At 62.7% G+C, this 16,837-nt stretch overlaps 1 protein-coding gene across 3 annotated transcripts in view; it reads right to left on the bottom strand.

The window, feature by feature from the left end:
* GSE1 (Gse1 coiled-coil protein) overlaps positions 1-16,837 on the bottom strand; it is a 102,101-nt gene that overhangs the window by 7,323 nt on the left and 77,941 nt on the right. For all 3 annotated transcript variants that reach the window (XM_040615157.1, XM_040615158.1, XM_040615159.1), the window contains exons 3-9: positions 7,547-7,765; positions 3,697-3,896; positions 2,029-2,210; positions 1,686-1,883; positions 1,258-1,449; positions 800-1,122; positions 2-326 (exon numbers count right to left, since the gene is read on the bottom strand). In XM_040615157.1, the coding sequence (XP_040471091.1) occupies positions 2-326; positions 800-1,122; positions 1,258-1,449; positions 1,686-1,883; positions 2,029-2,210; positions 3,697-3,896; positions 7,547-7,765 (1,639 nt within the window). The remainder of the gene's footprint in view (position 1; positions 327-799; positions 1,123-1,257; positions 1,450-1,685; positions 1,884-2,028; positions 2,211-3,696; positions 3,897-7,546; positions 7,766-16,837) is intronic.

The raw sequence follows: 16,837 nt of genomic DNA, 5'->3' as shown, positions 1-16,837 counted from the left end.
CCTGGGGTGCTCGGGCCGATGCTCGGGCTCGGGCTGGCTCGGGGCACGCCCCATGTCCAGGTGCTGCTCCAGCACTTGTTGCCGGAACTCCGAGACTTGAGATTGCCGATCTTCCTTCTCCTGGCGCAGCCGGCGCTGCCGGGCCAGCCACTTCTCCTCCTCGTTGGTGCGGTGGATGAGCAGCGCCGTGGCTGCGCTGCTCCCCGGCAGCGGGAACACGTTGTGGTTGGGGATGAGGCTGGGCACGGGGTGGTGGGAGGCTGGTGGCTGGTGCAGTGGGTGCTGGATGGGCTTTGGTGTCGGAAGCACCGAGTCCTTGAGTTTCTCTGGGTTGGAAAGGGGGTGCCGGAGTCAGGGCACAGAAAGGGGGGGCCACTCACAGCCAGCTGTTTGCTATTGGGGTGTTCTGGGGTGTACACCGCCCCTCGAGCATCGCTGCGGGCGGGAGGCACCCAGAGCCATGGGGCAGCCACCAGCCTGAGCCTGGAGGTCCCCTGCCCACGTGGCGCAGGGGGGGCTGCCCGCTCACTGCCAGCCCAGCTGCCAGGCATGCCGTGGCACTGGGCACAGTGCCGCCCCGGACCCAGTCAGATGGCACAGGCACCGCGCCGCCTCTCCGACAGCCACGGCAGCTGGGCTTTTGGCAAAGCGAGCTGGCAGCCAGGCGAGCCCAGCTCCGTCCCAGGCCACCTCCGGGGGCCACCAAACCCCTCGGCTTTGCCATCTGGAGGGGAAAGGGGACCACGGCTAGCTGTGCTGAGGGTGGCAGCCCCCCACCTGTCACGCCTGGGGACGTTACCTGGTCTGCTGGGCACCAGCGGCTCTGCCGGCTTGCCCCGCTCCTCGGCCGCGTGCCCCCGCAGCCCGTGCAGCTCGGCCACGGGGAGGAAGGGCCCTTCCATGGCTTTCACCATGCTCAGCTCCTTCTCCCGGGCACGCTCCCGCTGCCGCTCCAGCTCCCGTTCCCGCTCCTTCTCCCGCTCTCGCTCCAGCTCCTTCTCGCGTTCCCGCTCCCGTTCACGCTCCTTCTCCCGCTCCCGGTCGGCTTCTCGCTCCCGCTCCTTCTCCCGCTCCCGCTCGCGCTCCCGCTCCCTCTGCCGCAGCTCCTCATCCATTTGCAGCCTGCAAAGAAAACCCCAAAAAAACAAAAAACAAAAAAAAACCAAACCACCAACCCCCAAACAACCCCCAGATGGTTGTTAGCATCCCCTGCAAAGTCCTGTCCGCTGCCCACCCCGGCCATCATCCCCGCTGTACCTCTCAGCGGCGAGGCTGGAGATGCGCTCGGACTGCAGGGCGGAGAGGGAGGAGTGCGAGAGCTCGGGGGGGTACCGCACCCCCGAGAGGTGCAGGTGCATGGCCGAGGGGTGCAGGGGCGGCAGCGAGCCCGGTGCCGGCAGCGGGTAGAAGGGGGACCGCAGCGCCGACAGGCAGTATGACTCGTCCATCCTGGGAAGACAGGGATGCTCAGCAGGATGCGCCACTCAGAGGGAGAAAGAAACCCTCAATTCCTCCCCGCTGGGAGTGACCCCAGGCTGGATGGGGGCTGCCTTCTACAGGGAAAGGGGTTTGGAGAGCCCCAAATTCCCTCAGTGCAGCACCACATCAGGCTCCCACCTCCCCAGCCCCCAGGCTCATCCCTCCAGCATTCCCCGAGGACACCCAGGCCACTGGCTGACGCCCACCTGAAGGCGGGGTGCGGGAAGGGGTGATGCGTCAGGTAGCTGGGGTGGTAGTAAGCGGCGGCGGCAGCCGGATCCAGGCCGAGGGGTGGCAGGGAGGACATGCGGAGGTCCTCGGCGGTGTGGTAGGGACGGAAGCTGCGCAGGTAATCCTCAGTGACAGCGCTGGGAGGCACCACGTGGTGGACCGGCCGCTGCAGGCTGGGGGAGCGGGGAGATGGTCACCATCCCACCCTGTCCCCCTGGGGAGATGTCACTCCCCCACAGAGATGCCTGGTGGGACCAGACTCCGCAGGGGACACCTGCATCCTGCAACCCCCCCACCATCCATTGCTGCCAGACTCACTTGAGAGGTGGGAAGCGGGAGTCCTGGACCACAGAGCTGGGGGGCAGCCCAAAGGAGTAGGGTGTCCCCAGGAGGTGGGAGGGGACGGCAGGCCCCCCTGCTTTCTCCTGTGCAAGGGGGGGCTCTGAGATGAGCCGCTCGCGGCCGCCGCTGCTGCTGCTGCCTCGCGACCCTGCTTCTTGCTGGAAGGCAAAGAGGCAGAAATGCCAAGCTGGGCGTCAGGCAGGGGGGCGGGGATGTGGGGGGGGGTCCCTGCTACATCCCCACCCCAGGTGTCCTAGTGAGTGACCCAGTGGGTCCCCAGCGTGCCCACAGGGCCCCTGACTGGCACCAGTACCCGGGGGAGGATGCATCTGCTGGAGCATCCTCCCATATTCCAGCTGTCCAATGAGGGCTGGAGGGGTGTGAGGGGCCGGGGGGGTGGGGTGGGGGGTGCAGGGGGGCACCAGCGGAGGGGGCACCAGCTGGAGAGGGGGTGCTGAAGCCAGGGCAGTGCTGACAGCAGGACACACATTACCTGCCTGGAGATTTATGGGCCGCTTTGTTCTCCAGAGCTATTAATCATCTGGGGAGGATACAGACGTGGCCACTGGAAACCCAGCAGGCCTTTGATAACGGCCATAAACCAGGGGGCAGCCCAGCATCCCCCCCTGCCCCGCAGCCAGGCCAGCATCAGCACCCCCACCCCACCACAGGGCCTCAGCCGTCTTCCATCAGCTCCTCGTCCCCGGTGCCGGGATGAAGATCGCTCCCTCCTGGCACCCACGCCGGCTAGGGAGGGATCCCCTGGCAAGGGGGGGACCTCTCACGGTGACACGAGGTCCAGCAGTTAGTGGGGGGACCTCCGGCAAGGCAAGGTTGGGTTTAAAAATGATTATTTTTCATTGCATCTTCTCCATTTAGCAGCTATAGGAGGAGGATGGTGGCAGCTCTTCCCCACAACCCTGCATCCTCCTCCCCATCCACTCCCAGTCCCCAGAACCTCCAGGGCAGGTCACAGGTCCCCAGCCACTGGGGATGGTCCCAAGGTCACCACGGCCGGCACAAAGGGCATCCCCCCCGCCACCTCTGCCGCCTGCATTAAGGCTTATTGTGCGTGCCAGGCTCTGCTCTAATTACCTCCCCATCTCGGGGCGTCACGCTGCGAGCACGGCTCTGCCAGACAATAACCCACGCTCAGTTAACCCCCATGCTGCGGGGGTCACCGGGGAGGAGGTGATGTGGGGGTGGGGAGCACCCGGACACCCCACGCACCCCTCCGAGCACTCGGGGATCACGGTTCAATTTATTTTTCTCTCCCGCCCTCGGTGTTTCTCATCCCCTCCCATCGCCTCTCCGCTTTGTGGTTTAATTAGTCTTTCCAAGTGGCATAATCCCCCCGGGAATCTGCTTGTAGCGTGTGCAGGAGAGAACCACTAACGATGCTTCTTAATTAGCCGCTCCCCCTCCCCTTCTTCGTTGGCTCCCCTCTGGATGGCAGCCCAGGGACAACGATAGCAACCCAGGGACACGGCGGGGAGAGGGGACAAAACAGGGGGCAGCTCCTGCTCCCTCGGGAGCAGTGTAACCTCGGACCACGGTTGGCACAATCAGTGCCACACGTGGCACCCCACACCCTCCATCCTGGGGGGGGGGGGGGGGGGGGGCACCCCACAGACACAGCCATACCTGTCTGCCCTCGCTCCTCCAGACCCCGTTGACCGTCTTCGTGGGGGCAATGGTGACAACGGGTGGTGTGCTGGGCACGCTGTGCCCCCCTGGGGGCACGATGATGGGGCCCATGGGGCCACGCTTGGGCGTGCTGGCAGGGGAGCTGTGGTTGGTGGCTGGCGAGGAGACCGGGGATGACTCACTGCTTATCGAGGACCCTGAAATTAAAAATTAAAATAAGTGGGGAAAAAGGCAGCTGTTACCCAGCTGAAACCACCCCCTGAACAAGCTGAAGCCATCCCATGCCATCCCCAGTGGGACACCCCGCTGCAGGGACCGGCGATGGGGCACGGGGATGCAGGCAGGGCCATCTGCATCCCTCCAGCCCCCGAGGCTGGACCCCCATCCTCCCATCCCGGGAGGTCCCAGGGAGCCCTGTCCCAAAGGAGGTTCCCTCCAGTGCTAAAAGGCTTTGCCCCACATGGTATGACAGGCACCCTCTTGCTCCCACCTAAGAGGGACTGCCTGCTGCCACCCCCCCCACCCCGTAAAGCCCTTCACAGGTGAGCCCTGCCCGCTGCCAGCCTTGGCGTGAGTGACACCGATGCGATGCCAGCCCTAGGTGGCCACTTCTCAAAGCCGAGCCCACAGGCTCCTTAATCCAGCTGCCAAAGTCGCCGTGCATGAGCTGGGGCAGTCGGGAGACACTGGGACAAAGGAGTCTCTCCCTGTAACCCCTGGGCAAGGCTTTGGCTTTATTTGCATAATACATCTGTATTTTAAATTATACCCACTCTGGGGATGCTGGCGATGTATCCAAGGGAAAAATAAAAATGGAATTAAAGCGGAGTGCGATGTGGGTAGAAAAGCAGAGCTGGAGCAGAAATACAAATTCAACGTTAACTAGGGCACACGGCGCCGGCATCTGCTCTGCAGCACACTGACTGCTCCTAAACCCCAGCCAGGCAGTTTGGGGGGCTTCTACCCCCCACAACCCTGCTCCCACCAGCCTGGAGTCTGGACCAAGAGAAGGCTTCTGACATGCTGGCAAGGACCAGCTACAGGTCACCAAGGAGTGGCCCATGGTGATGGCAGGATGCTAAGCCAAGGGGTGGTGATGCTCCCCATTCTGGTACTGAGCCTGGCACCCAGAGGGGCTTTGTCTCCCCCGAGTGTGCAAGCCAGCTCCCCTGAGCGTGCAAGCTGGTTCCTTGCCCTGCAAACACCTAATTTGGCTCCTCTGCGTGTGCAAGCCAGCCCTCGCCCTGCAAGCATGCAAGCCAGCTCCCCTGAGCGTACAAGGTGTCTCCTCGCCCTTCGTGTGTGCAAGCCGGCTCCCTTGAGCGCGCAGGCTGGCTCCGTGCCCTGTCAGCACACAAGCTGGCTCCCCTGAGAGTGCAAGGCAGCTTCTCGCCCTGCAAGCAACTCATCTCCATCCCCCCCCCAGAAGTCCCACGTACTCCTCACCACACTCGCCCCCAGCACCAGGGTAACACCGGGAGGGAGCCAGGAGCCGCCGGGGCCAGGAATGCCGCAGGGAAGCGCGAGCATCCCCAGGCATCCCCAGGCAGCGGGAGGGATGCTCAGCGGAGCAGAGAGGCCAAGCGGAGCAGCCCACTGCCGGCCGCCCTGCCTTATTAATTATTCCCGAGTCGCTCCGAATTGCTTTCATTTCAAGAGCAGCAAGACTGGGGGAAAGAGAAAGGCTGCCCGCGACAAAGGAGGCCGCCGATACGGATTTGACACCCACTGAAGTCTATCTTGTCAGCGCAAGGCCAACAACAATTAGCAGCCTAATCCCCTCTGAGCTGGGAAGCCATTACTCACCACGCGATAGCGTTAACAATCAATACCATCACAATGAGCCCGGCAATTAATGAAGCTAAAGTCTTACTTCAGAACCTTAATTCTCGCTGTGTGGCTTTAAACGGGAGGGTTTGTGATCGTTATAATTAACTGGTGGTATTCAGCCAGGAGTTAGTCAATGAAACTAATCTGGATTGGAGATGACAAGAGGCACAGTGTGATGGTGTCACCTTTGTTTTCTGACCTCCCGCTTTCCGCTCGGCGATAGCAGATTAGCAGCCCAGGCTGACAGGCAAATGTAATTAACAGCTGAGACCCTGAAGGAGGAGGGGGGGCAAAAAGAAAGGAAGGGAGGCGGGGAAATAAAACCCACCCTGCAGACAGCCCAGGGCAGGACGCGAGGCAGGAGCCCCCAGCCAGGAGATGGCTTCGGGGGCTTCTTGGGGCTTTGCTGGGATGGAGTTGGCCAGGATGAGCCCCTGCAGGTGGGGATGCTGTGAGAAAGCGGGACATCCCTACAGACGCCCCAGTACAACTGCCAGTCCACAAAGGCAGTAAAAAAGCTGGTGATCCTGGGTGGACCCCAGTCGGCATCACCCCATCAGCTGCATCTGCCATGGCAAAGCACCTCCCATTGTGGGAAAGGAAGCAGGGTGAGGACCTGGGGGCAAAGCAATTAATTTCCCTGGGGCTAACAACCACAGTGTTGAGAGAAACCCCCTTCCTGACAGGCACCCCAACCCACGCCTATTAAAAACCTCCGGGATGAGCCACTTCGGGCACACAGATGGGCGAGGACAGGTTTTTTTTGCAAACTGACTATGCAGTCATTAAGGGGAAATCCAAAGAGAACACGGCTGCTTCTCTCCAGCACCATGAAATCCATGCCAAAACCTGCTGACGTCCCTTTGGATGGGCTGAGCAGCATGGTGGGGACACAAGCTGTGGAGCGTTGGGGGGAAGAAAAGGCAAAATAATCCCCCAAACCCAACCAACCGCCCCGAAGGAAGCGGATGGGCTTTGGAGGAGACAGCGGGGGAGAACCAGGAGCTCCCAGCGAGGCTGAAGCATCATCAAGACCTGGTTCCCTCAGCATCACGGGGACCCGGTGTCCCCACGTGCTTCCACGGGAGCAGCTGATGCCAGAGGCTTCGGGTCACGGCCCTGCCAGGGTCTTTCGTGGCTGGTGAGGGGCTGCAAGGAGGGTCCTGCAGATGGCACTTGCAAAACGGGTCTTCCAAAAAAGAGCCTTGCAAAAACAATGTTCCAAAAGGAGCCTTGCAGAAGGGATCTTCCAAAAAACATGTTGCAAAGGGTCGGGTGTCCTCCCCAGGAGCCAAAGTGCCCAGGCGGTGGGCAATGACCCAGCGGGGAGCTCCCACCAACAGAAGTACCAGGGATAAATACTATTTCATTGCAAATTAATGATGCCAGCAGCCTCCTGGTGAAATGCTTCATAGCTTGGGGACAGGTTGCTTACCCTGCACATGTGGGACAGCCCTGGCGATTCCCTCAGGACACGCTCCTCACGGCAGCGGGGACCTCAGGGTGCCCTGGCGCCGCAGCAGCAGCAGCTCATACCCCCCCCATCATGAGTTGCACCCCACACCCAAGCAGAGACAGGGGGTGCGATGAAGGATGCAGCAGCCACGCCATTGTAGGGGGACAGGGACCTCCTGGGGGCACCCAAATTTGCTGTTTAGCCGGGCAACTCGGCTGGGGAAGGAACAGATTTGAGGAGCCTCCGGAAAAGACAGTATTTCAGTGAAGCGTGGTGGGAGGGAGTGGGATGGGGGGGGGGGGCAGGGAGGAACAGGTCCCCCCGCGCCGCACTCTCCCAGGCTTTCTCCCAGGGTATGGCGAGTGATATGGCATTTGGATTACTCCGGCTGAATTGAATTTCTAAACTGCCCCCTCGAGACAAGACGCCGGAGAAAGACATTAGCTTGGGAAATGGCGAGAAAATGCCGACAGCCAACTCCCGGGTGGCAGCAGCAGGGAAAGGCACTGATACTCGGCATCCCCCCCACCCCCGGTCCCTGTCCCCATCATCGTCCCCTACCTCTGGGTTCCTCGGCTTGCTTGGCGAGCTTGCGGAGAGCGGCGGCGAAGCTGGAGGAAGGTGCTGCCTGGACGGACAAAGTGCTGCTGGCTGCCGGGCTGCCATTGGGGACGATGGAGCCGTTCAGTGGCGAGGGGGTGAGGGGGCTGACGGTGGCGGTGGTGCGGGTGGCGGTGGAGAGCATTCCTAGGGACGGCGACTTCGGCTCATGGCTCATGCCTGCAAACAAGAGCAGCCCACGTCAGACAGGGGCACAGGGATGGGAATGGGGAGAGCGGGTCCCCAGATCCCCCCCCCCAGGAGCAGGAACAACCCGCAGGACAAGCAAGACCTTCCCTCTGGTTCACCACCCCAGGTTCATGCAACGGGGGGAGCGAGCAGGCAGGTGCAAGCCCTGCGTGCTTACGGGGCAGCAGCTTCTCTCACAAAGCGAGCACGCCAAGGTTGCTCACCCATGGGAGACAAGGTGACGCGGGGGCCAGCAGCTGCTGCCTGTGTCCCGCAGCCCCACCAATCCCCCCCAGGCTGGGCTGCTCCCAGGGAAGGGCATGGGGGGCTCAGCGGAGCCCCGTGGGAATGGAGAAGGTGTTTCAGGGGGACATGGGGACTTCACCATCCTGATGGAGGTGGTGGAGAGGGGGGCAGCCCCCTGACTCCAGTGGTGCTGCTAAAACCCAAAGCAACACCACTGCACACGTAATTACCACCAGCACACCCCCAAATCCCCACCGCTGCACCCTCAGATCCCCACTACTGCATCCCTGGGCTGCCAGCATTGCACCCCCAAATCCCTACCATTGCACCTTCAGTCCCTGCTGTGGCACCTTCAAATCCCCCATATCGCAGCCCTAGTTCCCCCCACTTCACCCCCCAGCCCCCACCATCACATCTTCAAATCCTCACCACTGCAGCCCCAAATCCCCACCACAGCACCCCCAAATCCCCACCACAGCACCCCCAAATCCCCACCGTTTCACCTTCAAATCCTCACCACGGCACCCCTGAGTCCACATCGTTGCACCCCAAAGCCCAGGGGTGCTACAGGGCACGGTGGCCCCTGAAGGTGGGGGTTTGGGTGCTACTGAGTGGGAGGGTGCAGCCCACCCTGCGTCCCCTCCAGCAGTCACAGCCAGCCACTCCAGGGCTCTCCACCTCCCAAAACAGCAACTGCTGATGTCAGGGCCCTTAAAATAGACTTCCATACGAGCAGCTTCATTAACACCTGCCTAAAATTAGCCCTGCTCCCAGGTGGGCAGGTGGGCGGGGGGGCTGAGGGGCAGCCCTCCAGCTCCCAGTGGGGCTGAAGGCACTGGCAATGCCGGAGACCCCAGAGCATCCCATGGCAGAGGGTGGCCGGGCAGAGTGGCAGGCGCCAGGGCGGGGGGGCCGTGAGTGCCACTCAGCGTTGATTAATCTTTGCCCCCCGGCCCCAGGAGAGGCGGCCAGCGCGGCGGCGTGCGCTCCCCTCTGCCCTCATTATACAAGCATTTATTAACTCCGGTGCTCTCAGCCATTGACTGCCGCCTTGTCGACACGCTCGCCTCATGTAAATTCATTACCAGAACAGCTGGGAAGCCAACCTGCCGGCCTGGCCCAGGCACCCCCCGGCTTTGCACCGGCCCTTGGTCCCCTGGATGAGTACCTGGATGCCTCCCCAGAGAGCAGGGAACTGGGTTCTGCCTGCAGCGCCATGCACCATCCCAGTGGGCTGCAGCACCCCGGGCCCAGCCTGGAATCCCCTGGGCACCAAGCTGCATCCTCCAGGCACAGCCCTGCATTACCCAGGCACTCCCTGCTATCCCCTGGGTACAGCCCTGCACCCTGCGGGCACTGCCCCACATCCCCTGGGTACAATCCCACATCCCCTGGGTACAAGTTTGCATCCCCTTGGCAGAGCCCCGCACCCCCTGGACACTGCCTGCCATCCCCTTGGCACTGCCCCGCACCCCCCAGGCACTGCCCCACATCCCCTTGGCACCCCCCGGCACCCCCCTGGCACAGCCCAGCACCCCCCAAGCACAGGCCTGCAGCCCCCCAGGCACCATTTTCCCCAGCTACTAACCCCAGCATGACCCCCAGCCCCAGTGCAAGGTTGGACGTGCCTCGCTAACCAGCCGCTGGGGATTAGCACGCTCACGCACGCTCGCCGGGGCACGGGGGCTGGCGGCAGAGCATCATCACCCGTGTGATGCTCAGCTGATCCCCGTGGCCCCAAACGCCTCCCAACAAACTCATGATCCCGCCGGGATTTGCCGGGCAAGCGTGGGGCAGCTCCGAGCCAGCAGCCTGCCGTGAAGCATGTGGGGAGCTGGCGTTCCCCCCCCACCCTGGGCTAACGCAAGCTGCGCCGCTGCCCCAGCCGGGCTCCAAACCAGTTTTGCCGCTCCTGGCCGGTGATAAAATCGGCGCCTCCGCCCCGGCTGGGGCCCGAGCAGCACCGCTCACCCGCCTTGCCCCGACGCAGGTGGCGTCCGTCTGTCCGGGCGTCCCTGGGCTGCTCTGCGGGACAACTGCCAGCTGGGGAAACTGAGGCACGCTGGGGCGGGGAGTTGGTCGGGCACGAGCATCCGTGTGGGGATGGGGATGCAGGACTGCGCTCCATCCCTCCAGCATCCCATCACCAGTGCGGCATGGGTGCCGCTCACCTCTGTGGGTGCCACCATCCCCGCGGTGGCTGGGGACACCATGCCGCCTCACAGCGAGGTGGGGCCTCCCCCCAGCTCTCGCGCTCCTCCTGCCCCTCCCCGGCTGCTTTTCCCAGCAGGCAGATCCCTGCGGAAAAACAGGTCAAGTTCGGAGCCTGGCAGCAGCTCGGGGTCATGACAGCGGTTGCCTCACCGAGGCAGGGAGCCAAACCCCGAAACGGGACAGGCTGCCCCCCGCCCCACAGGGAGAGGGGCTGGCACCCCCAACGTACCTGCCCTCGGGCACCACTCGCTGCCTTCGCCCCCCCAGGCAGGCAGCTGCTGCCTGTACGCCCCCCTGCCAGGCCACGGCAGGCTGGGGGTGCGGGGGCTGCAGGACGCCTGCTTCCGCTGCTGAAGCCACGGAGGAGGCTGGGGGCCGGGGACCAGGCGACGTCCCTGTCCCTCCCACGGCATGTGCCCGGGCACGGCAGTGCAGGGAGTGTCTGGCATTCCCAGTGCCTGCTGGCTGCCTGCCCGGGGGAGCAGGCAGGTCCCTGCCCGGCAGCAGGAGGAGAAGGGGATGGCAGGGCCATCGCCGCGTCCCCCTCACCCTTCCCTGTGCCACCACCGTGTCCTGGCACCCCTTCCCGCAGTGCCACGCACGGCACCAGCCAGGGTTTGGCATCCCTGATGGTGCAGGACCCCAAGCCCCTGGCTCCTGGGGGCGGGGGTGTCCCTGCCCCCGGCCCCCCGCAGCCCCGGTGCAGGGCTGGGAGCAGGGAGCTGGGAGCGTGCCATCATCTCTCCATCTGCTCCTGATGACGCTGGCGGGTTTTTTGGCAGCGAGAGCCTCCTCCGGCAGCGAGAGCAGAACCAGTCTGGCTGCCTGGTGGGGCTGGAGACAAATAAACCACGCCGGCTGCCGCTGCGGGCAGGCAGGACTGGGCTCCCAGCACCCTGAGACCCCGGGATCCTTCTCCCGTGGGCAGGGGGCACAGGGTACCCTGCCTCCCCATCCCCACTGCAGGCAGCTGCCGGGAAATGCGGCGCAGGCAGGTTTAGCACCTTGGTTTCTGCTCCCCCCGCCGCCCCCCAGCACCTTGAAAGGCCCCTAATGAGCATGAAGTGCCCTTCAGAGCAGATTGCCATTGAACTCAACCTGCACCAGCCGCCCGCTTTAAAAGCAGCTATTTTGAGCTCCCGGGCTCCCAAGCGCTGGAACTAATAATTTATTACCAAATACGATCAGGCAGCAGCTCCAGCCCCCGGCAAATGGAGCGGAAAAAAACCCCAGCGCGGCGGGAGGCCGAGGGAGCAGGGAGAGCTGAGCATCCTCCATCCTCCCCGGGACGGATCTGCACCCACCGCGCAGGACCTCGGCTCGGATGGAGCCCGCTTGGCCAAGCCCCGTGCAAAGCTCCTCCACACTCCCTCTGGACGGGTCCCCAAGGAATTTGGGGTGATGCTCCACTGTGCAAGGTCCCACTGCCTTTCCCCCCCTCTCTCAGCACCTCGGTTCCCGCTCCAGAGCCGCATCCAGCTGCACGCTCCAAGCGGGAACAGCTGCTTTGCATGGATTTTCAATGCTAATGGCCTCGCATTGTTAAGACCCCCCCCTCCCCGATGCCTGAATGCAGCAGGCAGGGCCCCGGCCGGCTGCCTGTGTGGGCAGGAAGGAGGGCAGGCAGCCAGGGCCAGCACGTGCCCATCGTCCCCCCACCATGTGCCCCGTCACCCCGAGAGCCAACAGGCAGGGGACAGGCAGCGGGGACCACCTCATCTCCTACCAAGCTGCCACACATTTTCCACCCCTCATTAAAACAGCTCTGCTGCCGCACCTACAACATGCTCCATTAATTAATTAATTGATCAATCGGAGCCCGCACTCCTGCCCTCACTCCCCACTGCCTGGCACACAGCCGAAACGAAGGGAGGTGGCTGGGCTTGGTGTCCCCAGGTGTTCCCAGGGATGGAGAGATGCAGGCGTAGCCCCTGCCTATTTTTAGGGTCTTTGGGGCACAGTCCATGACCCGTCCCAGGAGCATCCCACCTTAGCTGGCTCCTCAGCACCCTTGGAGGGGTCCAGATAGGTCCCCTGGAGTGAAGACCACCTTGCTAGCCAGGGATGGGATTCGGGGCTCCCTGGGGAGCCTGGCACGGCACCGAGCGTCCAAGCGCATGGCGCTATTAGCCGGCTGCATCTCCATCGATCACTCCTCCATGGACCACTGATCTGGCAAACGACAACAAGCAAAACTAATAAGAGCTCGTTTGGAGGGCGCAGCGCCAGGGAGGGGCTGGGGCCGGCGTGATGTGGGATTATTTTTCTCCCTTGCCTCCCTGTGCCCAGCCCAAGCAGCCTTGGGTGCTTTTTAAACCCGTAGGAAATTGAGCTAATAAAACATTTGCTTCAAAGCAACTTTATTCCCCATTTCTGCCCTGGCAGAGCAAGCTGGGGGCTTCGAAAATAAAGTGCCTGTGCCCAAAGGATGCTGCTGGCACCCGAACCCCTCTCTGCGGCGCCCAGATTGGCACGGCAGCTCCTCTCAGCTCCTGATGCCCAGACCCGGGTGCCAGCTGTCCCTCAAGGCCACCCCCCTGCTTTGGCAGAAGTGGGGTACAGCCCCCACTCCTCCTCTTTGTGTTAGCTGCTGCTGGGGGGCTGAATGGCTACATGGGGTGCGTGGGTGGGTGTTGGGCATCACACAACACTGCTGGGCACTGCATGGGGCTGCCAGGCATTGTGTGGGAGAGAGCTGGGCATTGCAGGGGGCTGCTGGGCATTGTGGGGGGCTGCCAGGCACTGCGTGGAGGAGCCAGGCATTGCATGGGGCTGCTACACACTGCGTGGGAAAGAGCTAGGCATTGCATGGGGCTGCTGGGCATTGCAGGGGGCTGCTGGGCATTGCAGGGGGCTGCTGGGCACTACATGGGGCTGCTGGGCATTGCATGGGGCTGCTGGGCATTGCAGGGGGCTGCTGGGCACTGCATGGGGCTGCTGGGCACTGCAGGGGGCTGCTGGGCACTGCAGGGGGCTGCTGGGCATTGCAGGGGGCTGCTGGGCACTGCAGGGGGCTGCTGGGCATTGCATGGGGCTGCTGGGCACTGCATGGGGCTGCTGGGCATTGCAGGGGGCTGCTGGGCATTGCAGGGGGCTGCTGGGCACTGCATGGGGCTGCTGGGCATTGCAGGGGGCTGCTGGGCACTGCAGGGGGCTGCTGGGCATTGCAGGGGGCTGCTGGGCACTACATGGGGCTGCTGGGCATTGCAGGGGGCTGCTGGGCACTGCATGGGGCTGCTGGGCATTGCAGGGGGCTGCTGGGCATTGCATGGGGCTGCTGGGCACTGCATGGGGCTGCTGGGCACTGCAGGGGGCTGCTGGGCATTGCAGGGGGCTGCTGGGCACTGCATGGGGCTGCTGGGCATTGCAGGGGGCTGCTGGGCACTGCAGGGGGCTGTCAGGCACGCATGGTACTGCTGTGCACTGCATGGGGCTGCTGGGCACTGCACGGTGCTGCCAGGCATTATACGGTGCTGCCAGGCATTCCACGGTGCCAGGCATTGAACGGCGGCACTGGGCACGGTGTGGAACAGGGCTAGGCACTGCACGGTGCTGCCAGGCACTGCACGGTGCCGTTGGGCATCCCACAGCGCCGCAGGGCATCGCAGAGTGCCGCTGCGCATTGCACCGCGCCGCTGGGCACCGTGCGGGTCAAAGCCAGGCACTGCACGGTGCTGCCAAACCTGGCACAGCGCTGCCGGGCACCGCACAGGCCGGGAGCGGGCGATGCCTGGTGATGCCAGGTTGCCCTCCCACCCGTGTCTCCCGGCCCCGGCTCCGACCCCATCCCCACGCCAGCAGCTCGCCACAGCCCTGCGGCGGGCAGCGCAGGCTTTGCCGTCAGCAGCGCATTGTTCTCAGCGCGAGAAGCCCTTGCCCAGCAGATGGCAGGTATAACAAAGCAGCTTGCTGCGGCCAAGCCAATTATTTATCTAATTATGATTTACCACTTAACCACATGATCTTTCTGCAGAGTTGTAGGCAATTAAAACCGGGGTGATTATGTGGATTATGCAAATCGGCTGGAGCCGAGCGAATAAAATTGGAGATTAGAGTTTCACGCAGGCTGGATCTTGCACGGGGCAGGTCCTGGTGGGGCAGGGGGAGTCAGGGGCAGGGCAGGGGGCTGCTGGCAGGGGCGGGGGGCCAGGACCCAGCCAAGCCAGAGGCTATGGGGCAGAGTTCAGAGGTGCCAGGGCAAGGCGAGGGGATGCCACCCTGCTGCCTTTGAGGTGCTGCAGCCCCCCTCCGGCAAAGCCAAGGGGGTCCACAGCCGAAAGCTGCCCCCCATCATGGGGGTGGGTGGCCCCAGGGGACCCCTCACCACTGGCAGAAAGCAGCCGGTGACTCAGCCGGCACCGGGGATTTCCCAGCACCTCAGCTGCACCCCAAAAAAAGTGGAGGGGGGATTCTACAGCGCAGACCCCATCCCTCACCCCATCTGTGGGCAGCTAATGAAGGGCTCCAGGGGCAACGGGTATTAATAACCGGTATTAATAACAAGTATTAATAACGCCGCCTGGCAGATTACTCTGCCCGCCTGGCTTGATATGAGATTTATGCATGGTGTGAACTCCGGAAATACAGAAGTATTAATGGTAATACCTCGTGTCCTAGCAAAGGTCACGGGCAATCTCCATCAATCCCACTGCTCCGCTGGCAAAGCTGGGGGTCCGGGCAGGATGGGGGGTCCCCCTTACATGCATGGCCGCACCACTGTTTATAACCCTGCAGATGGCCCAGCACAGACCAGAGGGAAGGTTTTACCATGGGATAAGAAATTAACACTGGCAAACAGCAAATTTACTGCGTGTATTTTCGTTTTCCTAACATTGACACCATCTGCTAGCAATCAGTGCCCCGCACCACCGGCCTTTTAGTTATAAGATGCTGTGGAGGTCTGGGCGAGACCTTGGCTCACTCCTCACCTGGCAGCCCTGGATCCCCTTGCAGTGTCCCATGGCGTCCCCAAGGGACAGCCCAGGGTCCCACCACCACCTTGGTGGGTCTCACCCCTTTCATGAAGCCCCCCAAGAAAGAGGCACCAGCAAGGAGGGTTTGAAGCAGCAGTGATGCCCATGGAGACAGACTCTGCTGGGGATGGGCACAACACGCTGCCAGCACTGGTGGGACAGATCCAGCACGTTCTTCATCATGGGGCAAGATCAATCAAAAACCCAGGTCTGAGGGTCCAGTGCCAGGGGGAGCAGACCCCTCTTCCCACGCCAGGATTTAGGGTGATTAGCGCCGGCGATCCCACGTGCCGGTGCCCCCGCACGCATAGTATCTTCCCTTTTCGCCTACAGTAATCCTCAGCCTTTCGAGCAAATTATTAAAATTCACTTATATTTAATCTGCCTGCTGGAATTAATTGAATTTTTACGCTTGGCAAATGTCAGTGGGTGCACGCTGCCTCCCAACGGGAACCCGGCTGCAGGTGCAGCGGGCGCAGCCCCGGGCTTTTACTCCTCTCTGGGGACAAAACCCACCCTGGGGTGTGGGACAGGGTGCCCATGGCAGCCACAGCCCCTGTCGGCAATGGGTGGTGGGATGCATGGGTGCCAGCACCCTCCCAGCTCTTCGGGAGATGCTCCGTGGCACCAGGCATGCATCCCTGACACCTGCCTTCCTCCACAGGGTGTGCATTAAACACTCCCCAAATCCCAAGGGATTCTCACATCAGCTCCCGGCAGTGCCTCAATAGCTTTGGAAGGGACATGGGGAGCCCCCTCCACTTCCCAACCCACAGCATTGCCAGAGAGTGCCAGCACCCTGCCTAGTGATGGGGTCCTCTGCCAGGCAACGAGAGCCTTCCTCCCCTCCCCATCATCCTCCTTGAAAATTGCCAAAGAGTCTAATTTGCCCGCCGGGAATGCCGAGGGAAAAGAGCCTCTATTTTGCCAGTAATAAGCCCTCCAGACAAAGGCAGGATGAGCCATTCAGCGCTGGGAAGGGGGAAGGGTCCAGCCCCGTGCTGGAGCAGTGCTGGGGGCGTGTGGGTAGGGAGAAACTCCCTCCTGCCTGGGGGAGCTGGCACCAGGACACACATGGCATCCCAGCATCATCCTGGGATGACCCAGGTGTGAGGTCCTGAGCTCCTGGATGGGTGCTGGTACGGGCAGCATCACTGGCCACCATGCTGGGGACACTCCTGCTCTGCAAACTGGGACCGATACCCAAATCCCATGTGGGCTCGCTCTCCGTTCCCCCGGGGACAGCCCCGGTTGCCACTCGGGGACACTCTCCCCATCCACTGGCTTTGCACCGCGATGGAGAAGTTCACGGTCGGCATGAGCCACGGGGGACCCCGGGCCCCGGCAGGCAACTTCCAAACTTGACTGGCGCATGCCCCCCTCCACCGCCCGCCCAGGATTATCATAAATTAAGACATAATTACTCCATGGAAATTTACAGCACAAAGCTGCGGCGCTAACAAGTGTGTTTGGCGGCACCGGGAGGGGGGACATACAAAGCGCTATTGTCTGGCAGGCGCCAAAAAATCTGCTCTGCCCCGAAAACGCCGCATCCCGGGGACAGGGATGGGGATGGACCGACTCCATCGCAGCCGCCCGAGCGCTGCAGCAAGCCATGTGCGTGCCCCAC

This window comes from Falco naumanni, chromosome 15 (assembly GCF_017639655.2).
Source record: "Falco naumanni isolate bFalNau1 chromosome 15, bFalNau1.pat, whole genome shotgun sequence".
NCBI lineage: Eukaryota > Metazoa > Chordata > Aves > Falconiformes > Falconidae > Falco > Falco naumanni.
The sequence above is the reverse complement of the archived record's forward strand: the minus strand, read 5'-3'. Positions and strand labels throughout refer to the sequence as shown.